Raw genomic sequence first — 23,342 nt, 5'->3', positions numbered from 1 at the left:
TGGCTGGTGGCAGTGCTGAATCTTATATTAGTATAGTGTCGATGGCCATCATATCCACATGTGATAGCTAACGGTGATGTATGGCGCACAAGTGAAGGTGTCAGGAAGCGGGACGCGCTAGATACGAAACCGTTTAGAGCGTTTTAAAACGCCTGACAGGCAAGCCCAACGGCTCGAAACAGTAAGGTACGATTTGTTCTTGGCGTTGTGCATCCCACCTAGGTGGGCCTGCCGATCAAGGCCGAGCCCGGTGAGCCAATGGCTTTCTGACAAAAGCAGCAAACGCATGCCGAAAGGTAATCACCTCATTCACGCTGACTTCGTTTCTTTGTATATCTTGAGCTTCGTCCATGTGTCTTCTTTGTCCCTCAGCCTGCTCCAGACTGACAAACATGATTGTATGTTATTGTTTCCAACAAATGCTGGAAACTAGAATTGTAAAGCGCTTCGCAGCAGCGTGAATCTGGTCCCCGAGATCTTGGGCCGCTCGCTCTGCCACAGGTCATGGCGAACTCAAAACACATGGCGACGACGATACTACGTGTGCAGGGTATGACATGCGGAGCATGTACTTCAGCTGTGGAGAATGCCTTCAAGGGTGTACCAGGTGCGGGCGCTGTCTCGGTGAGCTTAACTATGGAGCGGGCAGTGGTGCAGCATGATACTGGCGAGCTTCAGGCGGAAGATGTCAAGGACTTGATTGAGGACCGAGGATTCGATGCAACAGTCCTGTCGACGGACATGCCTCTTCTCCGCGATAGCGCAGACACCGCAGCGGCTGGGGACACTGGTGCGAGATTCTCCGCAAGTGAATTTCACACAACTACCGTCGGCGTTGACGGGATGACTTGCGGAGCCTGTACCTCGGCGGTCGAAGCTGGCTTCAAAGGTGTCGATGGTCTGGTGCAGTTCAACATCAGCCTTCTCGCTGAGCGAGCGGTCATTCTCCACGAACCTGACAAGCTCTCCGCTGATCAGATCTTGGAGATCATTGAAGATCGTGGCTTCGATGCGAAGCTCATGTCTTCCCAACAAAACATGCTAAATCAACAAACGCCAAGCCGAACAATTCATTTGAAGATATTCGGACTCCCAGACTCTGCTTCTGCGACAGCTCTTGAAGACAATCTTCGATTGTTGCCAGGTATCACATCAGCGGTGGTGACCCTATCTACATCTCGCCTCAGTGTAGATCACGTGCCCTCTACAACAGGGCTACGAACCATCGTAGAAACCATCGAGAACTACGGATATAATGCACTCCTTGCCGACAACGATGATAACAACGCTCAGCTAGAGTCTCTCGCAAAAACACGAGAAATCCAGGAATGGCGGCACGCTTTCTGGTATTCATTCGCTTTCGCCGTGCCTGTCTTCTTGATCAGTATGATCATTCCAATGACCCTCCCACAATATGATTTTGGAGCCTTGAAATTGATTCCTGGTTTCTACGTCGGGGACTTTTTATGCCTGCTCCTCACGCTGCCCGTGCAATTTGGTATTGGGAAGAGGTTTTATGTCTCATCTTACAAGTCACTCAAGCACGGCTCACCTACAATGGACGTCCTGGTCACGCTAGGTACATCAGCTGCATTCTTCTTCAGCGTTGCGGCCATGGCTGTCTCAATGCTCATACCGCCACACAATCGCCCGCAGGTAGTTTTTGAGACGAGTACGATGCTTATCACTTTCATTACCCTAGGCCGCTATCTTGAAAACAGAGCAAAGGGACAAACATCAAAAGCCTTGTCTCGCCTTATGTCTTTAGCACCGTCCATGGCAACAATCTACGCGGATCCAATCGCCGCCCAGAAGATGGCCGAGGATTGGGACATACCTTTTGCATCCGATTCCGAGAAATTTGATGCCCTACCTGAAAACAAGACAAACTCTGCTGTCGAAGAAAGAGTCATACCTACAGAGCTGATCGAGGTCGGGGATGTTGTGGTTCTTCGCCCTGGTGGTCAAGTACCTGCCGACGGAGTAGTCACACGTGGCCAAAGCTACTTCGAAGAGAGCATGGTAACCGGAGAGGCCGCGCAAATCATTAAGAGACCTGGCAATGAACTCATGGCCGGTACTGTCAATGGAACAGGACGTATTGATTTCAGGGTGACCCGAGCTGGTCGCGATACCCAACTCAGCCAAATCGTCAAGCTTGTGCAGGAAGCTCAAACCACTCGAGCACCTATACAGCGTATGGCCGACGTCGTTGCTGGTTACTTTGTGCCTATCATAATGGGTCTTGGACTTTTCACGTTCGTCGCGTGGATGGTCTTAAGCCACATCTTGCCAGAGGACAAAACGCCAGAGATCTTTCGTAAACCAGAAAGTGGCGGCACCTTTATGATCTGCCTCAAGCTTTGCATTTCTGTCATTGTTTTCGCCTGTCCATGTGCTCTAGGCTTGAGTACGCCGACAGCAGTGATGGTTGGCACAGGTGTAGGAGCAGAACAGGGCATCCTGGTCAAGGGCGGTGCTGCTTTAGAGACTGCTACAAGAGTCACACATATCGTTTTTGACAAGACGGGAACACTGACCGTTGGCAAAATGAGCGTCGCAGACGTACACTTGCAGCAAGTATGGGCAACATCTGTTGAGACGGAAAGGCTGTGGTGGTCACTTGTCAGCCTTGCAGAGATGGGTAGCGAGCATCCTGTTGGCAAAGCCATTGTTGATGCTGCAAAGCGCAACATGCAAGTAGGAGATAACTGTATGATTGATGGTAGTGCTGGTGACTTCGAAGCTACTGTAGGTCGTGGTATCTCAGCGAATGTCGAGCCGGCTGTGTCTACGCCGAAGAAACGCTATCATGTCCTCATTGGAAACGCAGCATTCCTTGCCTCGAAGGGCTCCACAATATCATCGGAGGAAGCGCTTCAATCTACACACGCATCCAGCAAATCTTCGAATGAACCGCGATCAGGGACAACTCAAATTTATGTTGCAATTGATGGTGCATATGCTGGGCGCTTGTCGCTGTCTGATAGTATCAAATCAACCGCTTCATCAGCGTTGATTGCACTGAATCGGCTCAACATCGTCGCCTCCCTTGTGACAGGCGACCAGGAGGCAGCAGCAATTGACGTTGCAAGCCAAGTTGGAATACCAAGAACAAATGTCCATTCTGGAGTATCGCCCGACCAAAAGCAGCAGATCATCAAAGATATCCAGGCTGGCGGCGTAGTCGTTGCCATGGTCGGCGATGGCATTAACGACTCACCTGCTCTCGCCACTGCAAACGTCGGCATTGCTCTCAGCTCTGGCACTGACGTTGCAATGGAGGCAGCGGACATTGTTCTGATGCGGCCGGAAGACTTACTCAGCGTTCCCGCCGCCTTACATCTTTCAAGAACAATTTTCAATCGCATCAAGCTCAACCTCATTTGGGCCTGCTTGTACAACCTGACTGGTCTGCCATTCGCGATGGGAGTGGGTTTGATGCTACCAGGTCATTTTATGCTTCCTCCTATGGCTGCAGGGGCAGCTATGGCAGCCAGTAGCGTCAGCGTCGTGGGAAGTAGTCTACTGCTGAAGTTCTGGAGCAGACCTAAATGGATGACGACCGAGAAACTCGAGGCTTCAGGACTTAGAGACGGCAACTTGAAGGACATGAAGATGGCGCGCGACAGGTCATTCACCGATTACTTCGGCCTGAGCACTATCAAACGCATCCTGAGCGAAAAGCTTGGCAAGTCTGTGCACCATGAAGAAGGATATTTGCCTTTGCAAGCAGTGGAAAATGTATAATATGTATTATGATGGTGAAAGCTGGGGACGACTTATGACTGAAGAGCGAAGGCGTTGGAACGGACAGCTGTTTGGTAGAGACGAGAATGAGGATCAATGAGGATCACAGTTGCTTCTGTAATTCTAGGATGATACTGGCTTTGACTCAGATCTTTTTGTTACTGTATAGATGTTTGGAGTAGCCCTTTCCCGAATCCATGTGCGTGACGTATATAGGGCGAGCTAGCCGCACTCGAAGTTTGACTCTCGATCAATCAATCGCACCGACCCTTTTAGATGCAACCCATTTAGCATGTCTGATTCTGAACTACGCTGTTGAAAATATGGTATGGCGCCTATGTCACACACGTCGTCTCATAGGAATCCAGCAGTCCTTGTATGCTCGGAGTGTCTCGTTATCTTTGACATACATTACTGATGTCTTCAATGCTTGCAGGTAACGGATGCCCGCCAACCACGCAACCCGCTCTCGCGACCGACCCAGCTCTTTCAACGCCAATCCTCGCGATTTGTTACCGTTGACAACATCCTCCAACATGCTTATGATATCCCTTCTATGCAGCAGCGCCAACCCAATGCAATTCGACCCAGACATACTCGCACGCCAAGCGGCAGACCTTCGGATCCAAAGCTGGCGGGACGCTTGGTTCCCCAACACCTCCCTCCCCGAAGCACGAAGCTTAGCGAGAAATTGGTGCTCTTGCCCGAGACTGCCCCAGAGGAAGCCGAAATCGAGGAGAAGGCCGATTACGACGAGGATAATGAAGAAGCACCGACAAGGGACAATGAGGAGATTCTCCGCAAAACTGGCGGGAGAAAGGGGAAGAGCTACGCAGAGCGCTTGCCCAAAGCCAGAAGAGCAGAGAAGCTGTCCCGAGTCACTGCGTATTGTACCGCACAAGCCTACAAGTTGAAGTCTACCGCGGCGTTCCTCAAAGATCGGCATGCGGCTAGAATCAAACTCTATGATGATTGTATATACGTCGTATATCATTTACCGCTACTTCTAGGTATAGAAGGATATAGGGTTCGTAGCAGCCCCGTGCTCAAGAGCGCTGGGGGTAAAGCGGTCCTGGACGAGGAAATGGAAAGAAATGAGTTGCGTGATTATGGGGAAGGTTATTTTGAGGAGGACGGTGGAGAGAGCTATGCGGTCACAGGAGCAGATGAGGCTGAGAGTCCCCAGCCAGAACAAGGACAAGGACAAGAAGATACAAATCAAGCGGACGGTAGGGAGACCGGGAACTCGCCCCCACCAAGGTCTTCAAGTCCGACCAAAGTATCGCCTGACGCTCTGGGATTTGCAGAGATGTTCGTCTTCTCTTATGGCGTCGCAGTCTTCTGGAACTTCACGGAACGACAAGAGAAGGACATTCTGGCAGACTTGACGTTCTCGGAGTCAGATATCGGTTTACCACTGCTAATACGTCCTCAAACGGAAGAAGATTTCGAGACGGAGGAATTTCACTTCGAATATTCGCCCGCAATCCCGCGACCGCGAATCTTCAATGACATGATCACACTTCGCAGCGGAGATCACATGATCAAGCTGGCTATGGCTCACGCGATTGCACAAAGTACAAAGTTGTGCTTTTTTGAGCAGCGAATGGCTAATCAAATGTTCGAGGCGCAGCACGTCCCGAAGCGGCTTGCTCTGGAAGGAAAACTGGGCCTCAAACGAGAAGATGTGCTGAAAATTCTCGGTTCCCTTTTCAAGAGCCGCGTCGACGTCAATCTCTCCTCCAACGTTCTGGACGTGCCCAATTTCTTCTGGGAAAGCGAGCCAACCCTCCATCCACTCTACTCGGCGGTCCGCGAATACCTCGAGATCAAGCCGAGGATCCAGGTACTCAACGAGCGATGCCAGGTGTTTCTGGATTTAGCGGAAATCCTGAGTGACTCAATAGCAGATAACAAGATGTCTCGGTTGACGTGGATTATCATCGTACTGATCATTCTTTCCATCTTTGTTACTTGCTCAGAAGTCTTCCTACGGTTCGGCTTGTTGTCGAACCGCACGACTAAGGCGAAGGCTTTGGCCCAGGGCGTTCTGGCGAGACATAGTGAACTTTTGCGATGATACCCCAAGAGAAGAAATGTTATGAAGCTCCTGCCATGTATGAATGAGAGAGAATTTGTCATATCTAGTAGATGATATGATCTCTGTCTTTGTACACAGCTAAGATCCATTCCTTCACCCCTTTGCTGCAGACATCTGATAGTCAGAGCTGGTGGACGTGTGCCATTCAGCATAGAGTACAAACACTAGTACGGTATTGAAACATTGACAGCTTCCTGCATGGCGCTAAGCCTTTTGAGCTAGCGCCCATCTGCGAAATTACGAGGTTGGCGGCAGGTCCTCCACTCCCCCAACCATCTCCGCCGTCACCATCCATCCTCCTAACGTGCCATGGACCACAGCTCAGATTTTGACAAGAACATTATGGCTGCCGATGGAAGGAAGATCTAAGAGCAACGTCGCAGTCATCACCAAGCAGCAAACAATTGCCTGTCCCACTGTCCGAGAGGGTGGAAAGGGATGAGCCGCAGCTGATTGCGACAACTTTCGATTCACAGATACGGAGAGCACCATACTGCCACAACCTGTCAAAATATCGGATTGCGAATCATGGCCTCTCCAGCACACTTTGCGGAAAACCGTGATCGACTCCCCACCCTGTATGAAGTCTTGAGCCGGAGGACCCTTCCTCCTGTTGACCTCTTTTCCTTTTACATTTACATGCGAGATCAACAGCGATCCGTCGACTATCTCGACTTTTGGTAAGCGTGGATGCCTCGAGGTACGAAGCAGGGGAAAGTCGCAATTGCTGACTGTCAGACTTACTAGGCTTGACGTCTCCCAGCACATGTCCCTTTGCCGCCACTATGTTCGAGAGCTCCGAAGATCCGTCCTTGTTGCGACACCAGACTTGGAGAAGCAAGGTTCTAAGCGTTCTTCATACATCCTCGATCATCTTGGTGATATGAACGACCCGTCAGGCCCATCCCAAAATCTGAACTCTGAAGAGAAGGTGAAGGATCAGAACTTATCCGCCTTCTTGCGGCAAGAGAATGATAGCGCAAACGGAGGGGCTCGCCATTCACCCCATAGCAGCTTAGGATCGCAACAGCATGCTACACGGCCATCCGGTGATCGACCCTCTAACGGAACTGATAGAGAACGGCCTCCACGACCAAGCTTCATGACGAATGGCTCGCCTGGTCATACTGACTCCAATTCACCAGCTCATACCGTGGCGAGGGCAGATATCAGGGCAAGTGCTGAGAAGATACTATACACCTACTTGCTTCCAGGTTCAGAGCGCGAGATCATCTTACCACAGACTATTCTAACCGACATCACGACGCAAATTGAAGAAGAGGGGCGTGATGATCCAGAAGTCTTTGATGCGGCCAAAGATTACGTGTTTCAAGCGATGGAGCGCGACGCTTTCCCGGGTTTCCTTCGTGCGAAGGCTTTTGGCAACTTGGTTCCGCCGAGCTCCTTCTTGCGGCTCTGCTTGGGCTTACTCGGCATGTTTGGTGGCTTCTGGGCGGGCTTCGCATGCATATTACTTGATAAACCAAAGCACATACGCTGCTGGGTACGTATGGCTTACGTAGAGCTACCGAATTATGGCTAATCCGTGTCAATCAGTTAATCCTTCCATTCACTATCGGTGTCTATGCTCTTGCGTCCCAACAGTATTCGCTTGACCCGGTCCTTGCCCTAGCAGGCTCAAGTGAATACACGTTCATGAACTGGTCACGGATAAAGGAGCCATATGTGCGAAGGATGTTGACTAGACGCGCAGTCATGGTATTGTCGAGCACCATACTGATAGGTGTCTGTCTTATCATACTTTTCATTTTTGTGCCAGGGCACAGGCTTTGACTGAGCCTCCATCCGACGACTTACGGCTTCCATGTGATTATTTCAGAAGGATACCCCTCGCGCAAGGCGGCGTTCTAGGGAGACTCGGCGAATTAGTACAGGACATACTAATCATTTCACTTCGACACCTACCCTAGCTTATGGACAAAAGACACGTCTATCATTCTGACATTTGGGTATTCAAGAGATGAAGCACTGTTCGCAAGCCCAAGGAAGGTAGCAGACAGAAAGTACTTGCATAGGCATCTACTCATCATCGCTCGTTGTTCAGACACCTTGGATATGGGATTCACAAACCATTCATTTCCTGTAGCTAGGCATTGACTTGACGGATCTTTTGCTAGAGCTTTGATACAAGCTAGCCATTATATAACAGCTAATCCAAAAGTAAGAGCCCTGAACCCCTAAGCCACACGGTGAAATCTCATATGAGCACTCTCCAATGACTGTAGTCCTTGCAATGGCATACTAATATGTTTCGACAACCCATTCCGCCCTTCTGAGGGAGATGAGCCCTGTTTTCAAGCCTTGATAGTCGAGCCCTTCACGCAACAAATCTGTAGCAGTGTTTAGACCACAGAGCTTCAATGCCAATCATTGTGTGAGACCTACGAGAGCGGAGACTCACTAAGCGCAACCATACATCTCTAGATGCATTGTCTCTGTTCACTAGACACGTCGCTGCCATACCTCCACGAATTCGTAGTGTTCCTCCACCCATCTCAATGCAACGCTACCATCTTCGAAAGAAGTAATTGAAACAAACCCAACAGACCTCAAGGTGAAGCACCACCCCCATCAGAATAATCGGAATCAGATTGCGTCTGCCTGTCCCCATCAAAAGACAGAGACAAAGACAGACACGCTGCGTATTGCACTGAAGTACCCCACCGCTTCCCCTTCACACCCTCCCAATACAGAGAAGCAGGAAGACTCTTCCTGCCATGACAGCAGTTCGAAATCAACCTAGCAAGACTGAGATAGGACAGTTGAGAAGGGGGCACGGCGTGCACGATCTTCGCGATGGCTCTCCCATAGGAACTGAGCTCCCCCATCCACCACGAGGGCAGGAGGGGAAGGGTTCCTGCGTTTCTGATGCCTGACGTATCGCGCCCATTTTCATGGGGGGCCCGCAAGGGCAGAACACTGGCCCCAACCCAGAAGGGAAGAGGTGAATGTGTAAGAGGTGAAGATTGCTCCGAATTTCTCATTTGCTTGAACCATGCATCCCCAATATGGTCTCGCGTCTCGCTCGTTAGGGGACGAGGAGATGGGAGCGAGGATGGGTGACGCTGCCTGGTTACAGGCAGGGTCTGTTTGTGAGCAAAGAAACGCAGCTGTGATGGTGGTGGTGCTTGGAGGAAGAACAAAGTACGGGGGGGGGAAGAAGCTTTATATGTTGGTGGGTCGCGCGGGAGCTCGCCGAAGTTTCTCCGACCATATCAGACCTTATTTCTCATGTTTGCTCATCCTGATTCCTGTCAACTATCATGTCCCTGATTGATACATAGTATTCTGGACCATCATTCTGGCGGACCTGTTGATTTCTCCCCGGTAGATCCCTTGTCCGACCACATTACATTACAAGACATACTGAAACGTCCGCGCCGGGACCCATGCCAACTCCTCAACGACCTTCGCTTGTAAACCGACTTTTCCTTCTTCGCCATATCCAACATAGCATGCCCAAGGCTGACGGAATGTGTTGCTCCTTATCCATGTCACCACCCTGAAAACTTGCGACGCCGGTTTCTGTAGACACCTCGTTTGTATGTCCCTGATTAGCGTCATCTCTCATCAAGGCCTGAAGATCAAGCACCGTGCTTTGAAAAGGCTGCCGCCGTGGCAAACCCGCGCCTGTGAGGCATTCACGTGTACCCATTGAAAGTATCCCAACATCCCCCATTGAAGAAAAGTTCACGTGGTTGCCAGAACGAATGCGCTTGTGTAGCAGGGCAAGTGCTCGCCAATTTGCAGGAAATGTATACTCATGAGAGAGGTGAGACGGCGTCATGATCAGCAGACGGATTGGAAAACCCGTTAGTAGATGTATCAACTACGTGGTTCGTGAATGGAGGAGGAGTCCTGGGAGCGATCCCGTGTCCGTCACCATTGTGAATGCCGTTGTTAGCCATGTCCAGACTGCCATTCGTATGAATCGCCTTTTCTGATTTCTCCTTTTCTGGCGTCTTCTCACTCTCCTCGGCTTCTGGTATAGTGGGGCAATAACGCTTCAAGACCTGCTTCAGAGCGGGCCTTCGAATCGGTTTCGGTAGAAAATAGTCCATCCCGGAGTCAATGCACTCCTTCTGATTACTCTCTTCCGAGAACGCCGTGAGAGCGACAATGGGCGCTGAGTAGCCCATTTGTCGTATCAAGCGTGTACTTTGTATTCCATCTAAGTTGGGCATCTGGACGTCCATGAATATGAGATCAAAGAATTCTCTTTTCTCCATGCCGGCTTTGACAAGATCGTATGCTTCTTGGCCGTCCTTAGCGACTTTGATGTCTAATTCCAATTAATATTGATAGATCTCGAGCATTAAAGGATACACGTACCATATATGTCTTCTAATTTCAACATCTTGAGTACGACTTCCTGGTTGACCACATTGTCCTCAGCTACTAGTACGCTGACTCTGCGGCCGCACTGTACCGCTTGAGCAGCTACACGCTCCATGGCAGCCAACTGCTTATCAGGATCTTCCATGGGGGATGTTGAGGCAAAATAGGGCTGGCTCAAGCCTACTAGCCTGGGCTTTGCCGGTGTGTCAAGACTATTGACTGCATTTAGAGCTGGGGGTACGCTTGCGGTGGAGACTGCAGACATGTCTGAAGATGATCGACGCCTTGTAATGGGAGCATTTTCGGCGGAGTCGAGACAGACACTATTTGGACGAGAGTCGGTACCATTTGAGCTTGCAGTGCTGTCGGCTCTTTCCTTCGTAAAGGCAAGGGGCACTCGTACAGTGAACCTGCTGCCTTTCCCAACTTCACTCTCTAGATGAATAGAGCCCCTCATGAGAGTAGCTAATTGAGAGCAAATGCTCAGCCCGAGACCTGTTCCAGCATACTTTTTGCTGAGCCCAAGGTCACCTTGCATGAACGGCTCAAACACTTTTTGTTGCTGCGACAAGGGTATTCCTGGGCCTGTGTCTTGGACTTCGAACTCGAAAAGTAGTTGCCTTGCGTTCAATGGCAAGGGCGAAGAAGAGCGCTCCCCTGCAATGAAAGACGCAGCTGATTTCGGCTCTTTCGCGTTGATGTGCAACGCAGTGTCTGAATACCTTGAATCCTCTCGCTCCCGCGGAATCGCTGACGTTGATGACGCGGAAGAAGAGAGCATCCTTCTGGTGAATCCTCGCTTCGAACCTTTGGAAGACTGCCTCTTTGAAAGCTTCGAGGTCATGGAATCCTTTCGACTCTCAGCAATTTCCGGGGCGTCGCCTAAACATTTTATCCGCACATCGACCGTGCCATTCGGAGGCGTAAATTTCAAGCTGTTGCTCACAAGATTGATTATGATCTGTAGAATGCGGTGCTGGTCACCCCAAATAAACATATCTTTGATGCGACCAGTACCATAGGGACCAAAGCCGCTCTGCATGGATGCGGCAGGGGTGTTCTCACCAATGTCTGACGGGCCCAGATACGCTAGCCGAAGAGTAATTTGGCCTTCTTTAGACTGCTTGTCAAAAATGGAAAGAATTTGGGAAGTGACATCCGCTAGGCGAAATTCCCTTTCATCAAGTGTCAGCTGTTGACCCATCTGGTTTTTAGTAAATGTCAAAAGGTCCGTGAGCAGGTGAAGTAGTAGGTCTCCGGATTTGTATATGATGCCTAATGACCGCTTGATTTTGGCTGGATCGTCTTCCTGCATAGATACAGCGCACATCCCTAGAATACCATTCAGTGGGGTTTTCAGCTCATGGCTAATGTTCGCAATGAAGAGCGTTTTCGACTCGTTAGCTACTTCCGCCGCCTTTTTACTGATCTCCAATTCTTGCGTCCGCTCCTTCACTCTCTCCTCAAGGCGAGCATATTGCATTGTCAATTCTTCGGACATCTCGTTGAAAGTACGAGTGAGATCTGTCAATTCATCGTGAATGATGTGCTCGTGGTCCTCTACTTTGCCTGGTATCCTAAAGATGTTACTTCGTTTGCGTTTCTTGGCCTTGGTGTCACCGTCTTGACGTCGCACTCGCCATGACGCTACCCGTCCAAGAAACCCTTCTTTTTTCGCGACCTCTTGAATTTGCTCGTCTTCGCCGGAGTCTGGCTCTTGAATGCCATGCGAAGAAAAGGACCTGAAGCTACCGCCGTCGGATGAGAACAACTCTGGCTCAACGGTTTTCTTCGTGGCAGCTCGTAGCCTTCGAATTGGGCGCACTGAAAAGTGAGCCACAGGGAAGAGAAGAATTAGGACCCCAGCAAGAGTTCCAAAAACGCAAGCGATCAAGACATTTCTCAAGCGGTTGATGGGAGCAAGCACTTCGCCGTGAGATTGCTCGATGATCAAAGCCCAATCGACCAGTGTGGACATTGACTGCGCATATCCCACCGAGATCTGTTTCTTCTCTTCATTATGGGACTTCAAGAGACTACCGCCCGAATTTGCTAATTCTTTGCCGTTCGAATAGGCCTTCAAGATCGCGGGGTATGCCGCCATCTTAAAAGCCGCATTATTCGAGCCAAAAGCCCGTAGAGGGTGTCGAGTACTTCTGGAAGAATTCTGGGTTGGAGGTGTAACATATTTAACCTGTTGCGTTTGTGCTAGGTCTTTTCTCTCCGCATCGTCATTATTGTCACGTATATTTGAAGGCAATCTCTGGTCAGGTGTATCTGGTGCAACTATGAGTATTTGGCCCGTATCTCCCAGTCCCTTGGTGGAATTATCGATCTGGAGTATGGAACGCGCGCTAACAACAACTGTCAACCATCCTAGAGTATCCTCACTCGAAGTATTGTTGATCATAGGTACTGTGATTGACATCATTCCGAAGGTCTCATTGAGGAGCCGAGGTCCTAAGAAGATTTTCGCGTCGGCGTACAGCCGATTTCCTGCAAAGAAACCGATAGACTCATTGAATGTTGCATTGCGCACCGTCGAGTTGAAGGTCAGTTCTGGGTATAGTTCGGGCGGGTAACCGGTACCGTTGTCGCCCAGGTATGCCATCGGAGCTTGTGGATTCGTGGATGGCAGAGGTATGGTGCCAAGAACGTCCGGATTTGTCACATTCAGGAGCCCGTACGGTCCAGCAGATCCGGTGCCGTTCTTTGAGACAATCCTAGCCTGCAGAAGATTTGCGGTAACACCACCTCCACTCAACGCCGATTGAAGATCTTGCCGTGCCCGAACCCAATTAGCATCTGTATTGTTGTTCTGATCATTGTAGCGTTGTAGAGAATTTTGAAGCACAACTCTGGTAGATGTGCCATGGACATTGGATAGGAGAAGGAACAAATTAGAGTTGAGCTGGTCGGCATAGAGGGATGCCGTAAGTGACAAAGCAGAGGACCTGACGTCTGTCAATTAGGCTTCAACCATCATGTAAGCTGATACATACCGTATATGTAGAACAAAGTTGTGGCTGGTGATCCACTGCAGAAAGCAACGTTAGTAGGAAGGTCTGCAATATGAAGATTGGCGACTGAGAGCTTACTGTCGCAGTGGCTACCACAGCGAGCGCAATCAGCGACGAAAGAAGGACAAGAATTGCCAACTGCTCTCGAATCCCAATGCGCATTTCGACGAAACGACTGGTCACCGTCAATCGCCGGACGTCGTTTCTACCGCTCCTTCAACATATTTTGGATAACCTTGTAAGGAAAGTCCACAAAGCAAGTACGGTTCGCGGCCACGCTGCTTCCTGGGCTTAGGCCGGGAACTACGACGTGAGCGTAGACGAGAAGCGGCGCATTGAACAAATACGGTCCTTGGGGTATAAGGTAGTGGTCGAGGAATGGTTCAGCCTCCTCGACCCTAATGGATGCCCCTTCCTTCGTAAGCTACTGCGTTAAGACTGGGCGTGTCGACTACTAGCGAAGGGCGTGTAAGTCACGATCAAGATATGGTAGCAAATATAAGCCGGCACTCACATCGACGGAGTAGTCGGGCACAGACGACCACCATCAGCTTCCTCCACTACACTCTCTTAAGGAGTTTGGCACCTCGCTAGTGGCGGACTGCGACCAATCGTTCTGCCGCCTGTCAGAGTCTAGAAGCGTCTCAGCCACGCCAAGCACCGAGCCTGGCTTAATCAGCAACATCCGCAAGGAGAGGACCTGATGGCCCGAACCGATGCGGATGCAAACTTAACATTCATATATCTAATGCTGTAGAGTACTCGATGACCGCGTTCCAACCAATGCTTTACAGTCATAAGCATCCAAGAGCACGGCACATCTGCAGACTGATAGTGCGTCTTCCAAGAACCATGCTCGATTGAGCCAACCGCATGACAGGCACATTGTTGATCTGTAGGCCTCCTGAAGCGACGGCGAGTAAAAGATTGAAACCGCGAAGCCAACAGCAACCTAGCCAAGTGCACGGTTCCTCTGGTGGTGTAATCAGATTCTCTAGTCACTAACCCAGCAGAGATTGAACTCTATCAAACGAGGCAGACGTTTGCAGATTGAAATTCAGATTCCAGGAGCCTCAACAGATGTAACTTGCAGGGAGCGCAATTGGCCGAATAGATTGTTCGCTATGACAGCGCCACCTAATGGACGGTGGAGCAGGGAGGTGTTCAGCAGGCTATGAATTTCATAGATGTGTTCGCGGAAACCTTGCCTCCTGACCATCATCTTGTTGAGCACAATTACCTACACTTCTCAACAGGTACAAGACCTTCAAGACGTCCGAAATCTTCTGGCATGAAAACGATGGGTGCATTGAGAACGCATCGGATAAGCGTGAAAGAAACGATGGAACACCCACACGGTACGTAACGCTCTACGAGGTAAAGCACAATCAATGGGCTCTACATGTTTCACGAAGGTTGATGGACAATACTTAGGAGAGCGAAGGCCCAGAGGACCAAAGAAATGCACCGACCAAGCGGGCCTCAGCTACGAACAGAGGCTCTTTATGTCGAAACAATAATAACGTTCTGATTGAATTTGTGCATCCTGCTGGCGCGGCCGGAAATCGCGCTAATTCGCTAGTGGCAGAAGATGCAGGCTGGGACGCGGTTCGTGAAGTCTTGCCCGCTTTCCACTCACCGCGAATCCCTTCCCTCAACCTGAGGCGCGCGACCACATGGTATGGAAACCGCTGGACAAGGCGTCACGTTCGCGCGAGTTGAATGCATTTGCTCGCCATTTCCCTTCTCCCCCGTGAATGTTTTTGTGTTTTTTCGTGCATAAGTCACGTTCGCGTCTTACTTTGGTCAATTGCGATGGCGGGGAACTACCCTTTCTAGGACTTGGGGAGGCATGCCTCACATCCCCAGCTTTTTCCTTAGGTATCCAAATTTGTATGCTAGCACTCATCTGAGCATTACTTCTCATATTCACTGCCTGAGATATCTGCCTTACACTGAACCCATATCTTTTATTCTCAAAATACATTGACCTAATCTGGACATTTAGAGCGATCAGTCCTCTGCTCCTCTGTCCATTTGCTGCATTTCTTTAGAGCCTATGCTTAGTCTTCGTGATCGAGCGTAATGCCATCCGCTTCAGCATTTCTCAAGTTCTGGCGCACGGATCGAACGCGCGATGCTTTCTTGAGGAGTCTGTCCAGCAAAGATCTGGCTTCGATGCGTGTGGTCTGCCATGACTTTGCGGACGCCGCCGCTCCTTTTCTGTTCCATGACGTTAGCATAACTTTTCGGTCCACAACATTCACCAAGCATTCACGCCTAGCAGCCTTAGAGCGGATCGGGCACCACATCAAAACTTTCCAATTCAACATACCACATTCCGCCGAGACCCTTCTGCCACCAATCATAGATTCGACCACAGGTGAAGAGGTCGCGTTCATCTACGAACCGTACACACAGCTTACTAGGGACCCCAACTCTCGCTTGAGCATTCCGAGTTATGGAAGTTGGGAGATGACTGATCTGCTCGTCAGACAGTATCCACCGCTCTTCCATGCCGCAGCCAACGTACCTTCATTCATCAAGGCTTTCTCGATGATGCAGGGCATCAATCACTTGACAATAAGGTGCCCTAGCCAGGAAAAAGGCCAGAGATACCGGCGCAGTATCGTAGATTATGCGCTCATATCAGTTCGCATGGCCGTTGAGCGCAATAAACTCCTGTCACTGGACACACTCTCATTGTTGGACGTTCACCCAGCAGTCGCACTTTATTTGAACCCTCGTGTGGGGTTTGGAGCGACTCCAAATTCTAGCCGACGCTGGCGGCAGATACGCAGCTTGAATATCCACATGAACTCTGTGTCATCTCACGACGCCTCAGCCACTGATCACTACAAACATCTACAGTGTTATTTGGACATATTCACGCCAACGTTACGCCAGCTTGACTTCCGTTGGCTTGGCGACAGATGTCATTTGCCGATAACATTCAAGGCTGGGTCCCTTCTGCAAAAATCACACGCCCCTGGGCCTCCCAGCTCGGCAATCCGCTCTCAAGGCGCGAGACCGCTACGATTTGCACGGCTACGCCATCTGAGTGTGGAGAACACCATTGCAGATGCACGACAGATCGCTCGCTTCATCGCTCGACATCACCGAGCCGTACGACATACTAGACGACTGAACTTGAATTTTCATGATACAATACTCAGCAGCGGCACATGGGACGAAGCCCTCGAGCCTCTCACACGTATGAGCGGAAGCGATAGCTGGAAGTCCTCGTCCGAGGAGTCATCCGACGATTCCCTTCAAGAGTCAATCGGGCAAGAAAGTGCAGAAGAGTTCATGGATGTGCCAATCATGTTTAGCAGCCCTGTTCACGAAAAGGAGGATCTATTTCACAAAGTGTGGGATGATCATGTGCGGAGTCGAACGTCCAAACAGCATATAAGTGGAATAGCCGCGAAAACGAAGGAGCTCCTATTCGGGACTGAAGAGCACATGAGAAAGCTGTTCAGTTCTACGGTCCTTGGATGGCGATAACATCGGTGATGGCAGCAGCGACTTTAGACGTTCAGCAAGTACTTGTATACCACCTTTATTGCATAGAATGCAACATTTCATATATGTAGATACGAATGTTTTCCTCAATTTTGGAAACTTTCCCCATGCTTCTCCACCAGATATTGCCGCCATGAAGGTTCTTGCATCAATACGGATTCAAGAGGGCATGCTGTATCAAGGAGATGTGTCTTTGGTTCAGCGGCACGGAAATGGCCTAGACTGTCCTTGGTGGGCTTGCGACCTCGGCATCTACATCGACCACCGTGAATGAGATCCACAATCAGGTCATGTGTTAGAAGGCTATCAAAGATATGATATCCTCTTTTCTTGATATTCGTAGATTGCTTGTAATCCACAACAACCACCAACACCCATCTTGAGACCTTTATATTTCACCACTCAAAGACTGTCAACTTCATATCACTTCCCCTCGGCGGCCGACATGTCTCTTAAATCCGGTACGGGGTCGTGGAGTATTTGAACGATACCCAATGTCTGACTTTCCACTTCAGATTCATTCCCCTCTTCGGCAGCCTTTGATCAAATCAACAGCTCCCTCCAATCCAACCCTTCAGAGCAGAAGGATGCGGTGAAAAAGGGCAATGCAGTCTTCTCATTCAATTTGAAGAATGCTGCGGGCGATACAGATAGCTGGCATATTGATTTGAAGAAGGAAGGGAAAGTGGGAAAGGGCGAAGCTCCGGATGGTGAAAAGGCTGATGGTGGGTACAAGTCATTTGGTTCACGCGATCACAATTTGTTTGGGGACACGGGGAACGACCATTCAATTTCAAGAGGCGACGGCAGATGACATATAGGCCATTGCTGACTGGAATACGCATGGCTTACTTCGCACGATAGTGATCATGACACTGTCGGACGAAGACTTTGGGAAACTTGCGACAGGCAAGACGCAGGCTCAAAGACTCTTCATGTCAGGGAAACTCAAGATCAAGGGTGATGTGATGAAGGTACGGCTCGCTTCTTTTGTCTTCATCGTGGTTCTATTGACCGGCAGTGCAGGCTACGAAGATGGAGCCAGTGCTGAAGAAGGCGCAAACGAAGGCAAGGCTCTAAGAGATGGAGAGTCAAAGAGAGTATGTCGGCTAAAGTGTAGATATCTTGAAGTCATCCATCTTATACTGAGCAAACTCAAACCTTGCGAGATCTCTAACGCACTGTGGCAGTCTGCAGATGTAAGGGCCGTCAGATTTTAAGGTGCTACATCTGACTCGAGCGTTGAACATGCTGCTTGGGGGTCTTGGGGGAATAGTTTTGAGTGTGGGTCCCACAGAAGAGTACATGGCATATCAACACTTCCGCTCAAAGTCCTTCGATTGGGACAACAGACCACGTCTTGCGTAAATGGCATGCAGTGGCGAAGTATGCTGCGAGACCGGTGGTAATATTCTCTATCGGTTAGTAGAGAAAATATGTAGACTACAGTATTCCAGAGCGTGTCAACGCCACAGCCCTTCACAAGATGTCGCGTGGTCGTAAGACTGAAATACCTTATAAGAAGCCCTCCTTGCTTCGAGCGTCGTTCGCGGCGCAGGGAATCGCGCTTCGGGTCCTAGAGCGCATTCGTTTAGCTTGCTTTATATCTTGGCGTAGCCTTTGAGAAACATCACGGGCCTGCGACATTCGGTGCACAACACCGCAACCATGGCAAAACGCATTGCGGATCAACAGCTGACGCAGCTAAATGTGCATGAACTGCATAACCCAGGCGCAAATGATGCGGACCAGTGGACGAACCAGAGGGCAAATGCGTCTATGATGGCGAGGAGAAAGTGAGTCTCAATTTCCTATCGTGACACCAACACTCGGTGGTGGTCAAAACAACACACAACCAAACCGAAACAAAAACAAAAACAAAGCCTGTTTGTGTTGATTCCCTTGACACCATACAACCCGCGACTGCGCACCAAAGCATGGCATACAACCGTTTCGCAAGATCTAGCTTTGAGGCGTTTCGTCGACAACAAGAGGAAGAGCGCGATTTTGCAGAACGCCCGGCGACTAACAAGTACCTTAGGGTAATTCAGCCTCGTGGACGTCGCCCAGCACAACGACCTGGAGCGACATCTGCATCACTATCTCAACCGCAACAGCAGCAGTCGTTTCAACCACAACAAGCGCAACAGCAGTCATTGCCCGGTTTCCAACAGCCATCGCAGCCTTCGCTTAATTTTGCACAACCGCAACAAGATAACAACGGTCAGCCGCAGCAAAATATTTTTGGCGGATCTCAACAAAATAGCTTCGTCTTTGGGCAGCAAATGCCAAAAAATGTACAGACTCAAGCGAGTCAATCTTTCCCACCTTTCCAAGGCTTCGGCACTCAAAGCAACTCAACGACCAATGATCAATTCACTCCGCCGAGCAGCTCCTTTAGCTTTAACACCGCTCCAGTGTTCAATCCGTTCGCCCAAGCCAGTGCGATCACCCAGGAGCCGCCTCAACCTACACCGAGCACCTTTAGCTGGCCATCTACTTCTCGACCCCAGAGTCAAGGCAGCAGCATCTTCTCTTTGCCACCGTCAGCAGAGCAACCTTCGACCACCCAGCAACAGGAGTCTCAATCACCGATAGCACAAGCCCTCAATCAAGTGAAACAAGTTGATTATAACAACTTATTCGCGAATATGGATAAGTCGAAGACTAATCCATTCGCTGACATGAGACATCCTCAGCCTGCTCTTTCGGTTGAAAATGATCTCGACAATAGTCGAAGCATGTTTATCGGCATACAGAGGGAACGAGAAGCACAAGCTCGTGGTACAATTACTAGTACTCGAAAAGCAGATTTGACAACCAGTCAGCCATTAATCGAGAAAGCAGAATCACAGACCGATCAAGATGTCCCAAAATCTACAAATAACCTCTTTACATCGAAAGCTGTCGCAAAACCCCCGACTCCAGCAAAAGAAAACCCCTTTGCCGCAAGCATTGCACAATTTAGAGCCAGCCAGCAAAACACATCGGACTCAAGCAGTCCGTTTTCTGAATCAACGCAGCCTGCAGCCAAACCCGATGAGGTAGGAGCGGCAAATCCTCACTCTCAACCAAACTTGTTCTCATCTGATACAATCCCTGCTTCGTCCAATATCGCGACACAAGAAGCTCCTCAACCACAGTCAACTCCTTTCCAAATTTTCGGCTCGTCAACGAGCCAGTCGTCAGCAAAACCATCGGCCGCTACAGGATCGCCACAAGCAGGTAACAGTCTGTTTGATAGAGTGTCTTTCCCATCTGGTAGCACAAATGAAAGGCCAAAGGTTTCTTTTAGTCCACCAGAAGGTCAGCCCACTGGCGGAAGTCTTTTTGCCAATGTCTCAAAACTGTCACCCCCCACGCTCGAGTCCCCACCAAGGAGTCATGTGGACTTGGCGCAGACTGCTGGCTCAAGCCTCTTTCAGGGGTTTAATCAACCCTCTGAGATAGCAGAAGATCTGCAAGGTACCAATCAAGGGATTACAGAACAGCCTACGCGGCCGAATCTCTTCCAGACAGTAACCCGGCCTTCAAATATAGCCGGTGCTCCGCAAAGCCAAGTCCAATCGAGTACGGAACAACCTGCCCGCCCAAGTCTCTTCCAAAAAGTTACTCGACCAACCGACGATTTCAGCGTCACAAAGTCACCAAATGACCAAGCAAAAGAGACAGTCCAAACTCCAGCATCTACCGTACCAAAGCAGGCAGATCGCGGCTTGAGTGCATTGCAATACAACACAAAAGCAATTACTCATACGCCCCCTGATACAAGGCCAAAGCCACACAGTTGGTTCACTGACGAAGAAAAAATGCAAACGAGCATTGGTTGGCGCTTGAAAGAATTAGACGAAGGATATCGCATGTACTTGAAGCAAGACAATTCCGAGGAGTTCAAGGTCCTCAAAGAATTCTATGACGAGAGAAAGAAAATGATCCTGAACGCTGGCGATGGACCTCTTAAAAGCTTTACAGGTCAAAAGAGACAGTCGAATGCTCTGGATGAGTCTGATGCAAGTCAACCGAAGTTGAAACGAGTCACTGTTCCTGGCTCCCAATCATCTGCTGAGGCTTCTTTTGTCAATGATAGCAAAACACAGCACGTTGACTCGACACCGACTCCCCATAACCCATTATCAAAACTGAAAGGTAAAAGAAAGGCCGACGAGGACGCGGTAGACGACCAAAATGAACGTGGCAATGAGATGGCCAAGCGCGCCCGTGGTCCAGAAGCCCCTGCATCACAAACGTCGAACCTTTTTAGTTCGATCTTGGGTTCTAATAACGCATCAATACCTTCAAAGGCGCAAAACGCAGTAGATACTACACCAGCTGCAAATGCTTCGCAATCTAATCCCTTCCATCCCCAGGCATCTCCAACAAAGAATGCTTTCGGCTCTGGCATCGGCAATTCCAGTAGCTCCTCTTTGTTCTCGCCTCAGAGCCCATCTACCACCGATATCAATGTGACGCCCTTCGCTTCACATGACAAAACACAGTCGTCCATATTCTCCAGCAAAACGTTAGGATCTGTAAGATCGTTTCAGGATCCCAAATCATTATCAACTAACCCGTTTACCTTCGCACCTGCGTCAGCTCAACCAGCTGACGTTGATGCCTTGGCGACGGCGTCATCTCCAATGACAAAGCCACCGGTCTTTCCAATGGCCGCTACACCTACTTTCATGTCACAATTCGGTAATGCTGCGAAGCAGGAATCCGAGAAAGCGCGGGAAAAACGCAAAGCCGATGAATACGATTCAGAAGACGAAGATGAAGCATCATGGGAAGAAAAGGATGCAGAGAGGGAGCATCAGAAGAAGCAAAAGGTCGAGCAGGCGGCCAAGATCGCTCAAAAATTTGTTCCTGATCTCACTACAAATTCAGCCACTCAGAGTAAGGCTGGCCCTACCTCTACAGCACAATCGACCGTGCCAGCCGCACCAAAATCAATTTTCGACATGCAAAGTCCAATTTTCACGCAGCAATCGAACATTTTCGGCCATCTTGCTAAGCCTAACAGTGAATCCGATGTCGAAAAAAGCATTGGAGGGAGCGATGAGGATGATGACGAGAGTGACTTAGCCGAAAAGCAATCTTCAAGCTCCGTGCAGCCTGCCGCAAAGGGCTTGTTTGACCGAGTCTCGATACCAGCGGCGAAGGCAAACGCGTCTGGGTCGGATGAATCACAAGTGAACGATCACACATGGAAGGCTGATAGTCCCATCAAATTTGGCGCGACTGCTTTCAACACAAGTGCACCTTCGCTCAAAGTGTCATCAGACACGTTATCAAAGCCGCCCGCCGCGGGCCTATTTGGTGCACCATCGTTCAACGCTACCTCAGATGTGCCAGCAACAAAGCCTAATGCAAACATTTTTAGCAGTTTCGGATCTCCCGGTGGCGCAGTCGGCTTTGGCTTCGCTCCAGCCAAGACAGCGGTAAGCACACTGGCTCCACCCTCAAACGATACTTCCCGAGCGACTTCTCCTGGTATTGCGACTGGTGAAAGCGCAACAGAATCAGCAGCTGAAGGTACTGAAGACTCTACCGAGAAGCACGAACAATTGGACTTGATGTCAAATCGTGCGGGTGAGGAGGATGAGGACGTTCAATTCGAAGTCAGAGCTAAGGGTGTATGCTGGGATAGAGAGACGAGCAAGATGATCCCAAGGGGCGTAGGCCCACTCCGCATTCTGAACAACGGGAAAACAGGCAAGAGGCGGATTGTACTCAGAGCTGATCCTAGTGGTCGAGTTATCATCAACAGCCCTATCGTTCCTGAAGCCAATATTCAGTACGATCGTTTCGCTGTCGCTATGCGAGGCCTTTTCATGGATGGTAATGGTGAACAATCGCCTTGGCAAATCAGAGTAAAGCAGGATGCGGATTTACACAAGATGATGGACGTCCTTGGGGTGAAGAAGGGCCTCAAAGGCAGTGAAGAATGATGAGCGAGCGCGCTTCCTAATCACGAGGAACAGGTATTGATGATACTGTCCTGGTTTTGGATTCACTATGGATGGCTTTCGCGCTACCTCTCCTTCGGGATTGACGGTTGCCGAGCTGCCTCCTATTGAATCTTTGGCTATGTTCAGACCGTCTTCGCTTGGTGGAGTTATTGGTGATGTTCGACGCGTTGTGACTTAGTGTTACGGCTTTGTGCTACTTCTCCTTCGGGATCGACGGTGGGTGCTACCTCTCCTCCGGGATTGACGGTGGGTGCTACCTCTCCCAATGGATCGAAGGTGGTCGAATCGGATCCGCTGATGTTATAACGTTGTCCCACATACCTTCGCGACCATCCTCATGTGCAGGAAGTGTGACTCGGCTCTCTTGGTTTTATAGTGTACATGCTGCGAGGTGACGAATCTTTATGGTGTTTGTACGTTTGGCATATGGCAGGGACAGCAAGATACCCTCGTCGGCGTGCGTGGAAAGGGTTTGTCATCAAATATTGAATTAAAAGAAGGCATAGCGTGCATGGACATGCCATTGTGCATGAGGTCATAGTCTGCTAGAAAGCATAGCGTGCGAGAATTCGATCATGCAATTCAGAATTATACTGCTCATCAATTGTGTCCTTTAGT

At 49.9% G+C, this 23,342-nt stretch overlaps 6 protein-coding genes across 6 annotated transcripts; 5 read left to right on the top strand and 1 right to left on the bottom strand.

Annotated features, from left to right (window-relative positions):
- Nucleotides 1-504: 504 nt before the first annotated feature.
- KY384_001529 (uncharacterized protein) lies at nt 505-5,830 on the top strand (the record flags this gene model as incomplete). Its single annotated transcript, XM_044810059.1, has 3 exons — nt 505-3,744; nt 3,967-3,987; nt 4,187-5,830. 3 exons carry the CDS (start codon nt 505-507, stop codon nt 5,828-5,830), a joined length of 4,905 nt encoding a protein of 1,634 aa, XP_044673071.1.
- A 549-nt stretch (nt 5,831-6,379) lies between these two features.
- Nucleotides 6,380-7,649, top strand: KY384_001528 (uncharacterized protein; the record flags this gene model as incomplete). The annotated part of the gene is made up of 4 exons (XM_044810058.1): nt 6,380-6,531; nt 6,599-7,355; nt 7,409-7,570; nt 7,632-7,649. 4 exons carry the CDS (start codon nt 6,380-6,382, stop codon nt 7,647-7,649), a joined length of 1,089 nt encoding a protein of 362 aa, XP_044673070.1.
- A 1,984-nt stretch (nt 7,650-9,633) lies between these two features.
- Nucleotides 9,634-13,392, bottom strand: KY384_001527 (uncharacterized protein; the record flags this gene model as incomplete). The annotated part of the gene is made up of 4 exons (XM_044810057.1): nt 9,634-10,154; nt 10,205-13,164; nt 13,213-13,247; nt 13,309-13,392. 4 exons carry the CDS (start codon nt 13,390-13,392, stop codon nt 9,634-9,636), a joined length of 3,600 nt encoding a protein of 1,199 aa, XP_044673069.1.
- Nucleotides 13,393-15,315: 1,923 nt separating this feature from the next.
- Nucleotides 15,316-16,826, top strand: KY384_001526 (uncharacterized protein; the record flags this gene model as incomplete). The annotated part of the gene is made up of 2 exons (XM_044810056.1): nt 15,316-16,711; nt 16,804-16,826. 2 exons carry the CDS (start codon nt 15,316-15,318, stop codon nt 16,824-16,826), a joined length of 1,419 nt encoding a protein of 472 aa, XP_044673068.1.
- A 62-nt stretch (nt 16,827-16,888) lies between these two features.
- Nucleotides 16,889-18,123, top strand: KY384_001525 (uncharacterized protein; the record flags this gene model as incomplete). Its single annotated transcript, XM_044810055.1, has 4 exons — nt 16,889-17,021; nt 17,271-17,480; nt 17,620-17,855; nt 17,977-18,123. 4 exons carry the CDS (start codon nt 16,889-16,891, stop codon nt 18,121-18,123), a joined length of 726 nt encoding a protein of 241 aa, XP_044673067.1.
- A 300-nt stretch (nt 18,124-18,423) lies between these two features.
- KY384_001524 (uncharacterized protein) lies at nt 18,424-22,703 on the top strand (the record flags this gene model as incomplete). Its single annotated transcript, XM_044810054.1, has 2 exons — nt 18,424-18,551; nt 18,692-22,703. 2 exons carry the CDS (start codon nt 18,424-18,426, stop codon nt 22,701-22,703), a joined length of 4,140 nt encoding a protein of 1,379 aa, XP_044673066.1.
- Nucleotides 22,704-23,342: the final 639 nt, after the last annotated feature.

The sequence above is a fragment of the Bacidia gigantensis genome (genome assembly GCF_019456465.1).
Source record: "Bacidia gigantensis strain McMullin 20006 chromosome Unknown contig_132, whole genome shotgun sequence".
In the NCBI taxonomy this organism is placed as follows: domain Eukaryota; kingdom Fungi; phylum Ascomycota; class Lecanoromycetes; order Lecanorales; family Ramalinaceae; genus Bacidia; species Bacidia gigantensis.
The sequence above is the reverse complement of the archived record's forward strand: the minus strand, read 5'-3'. Positions and strand labels throughout refer to the sequence as shown.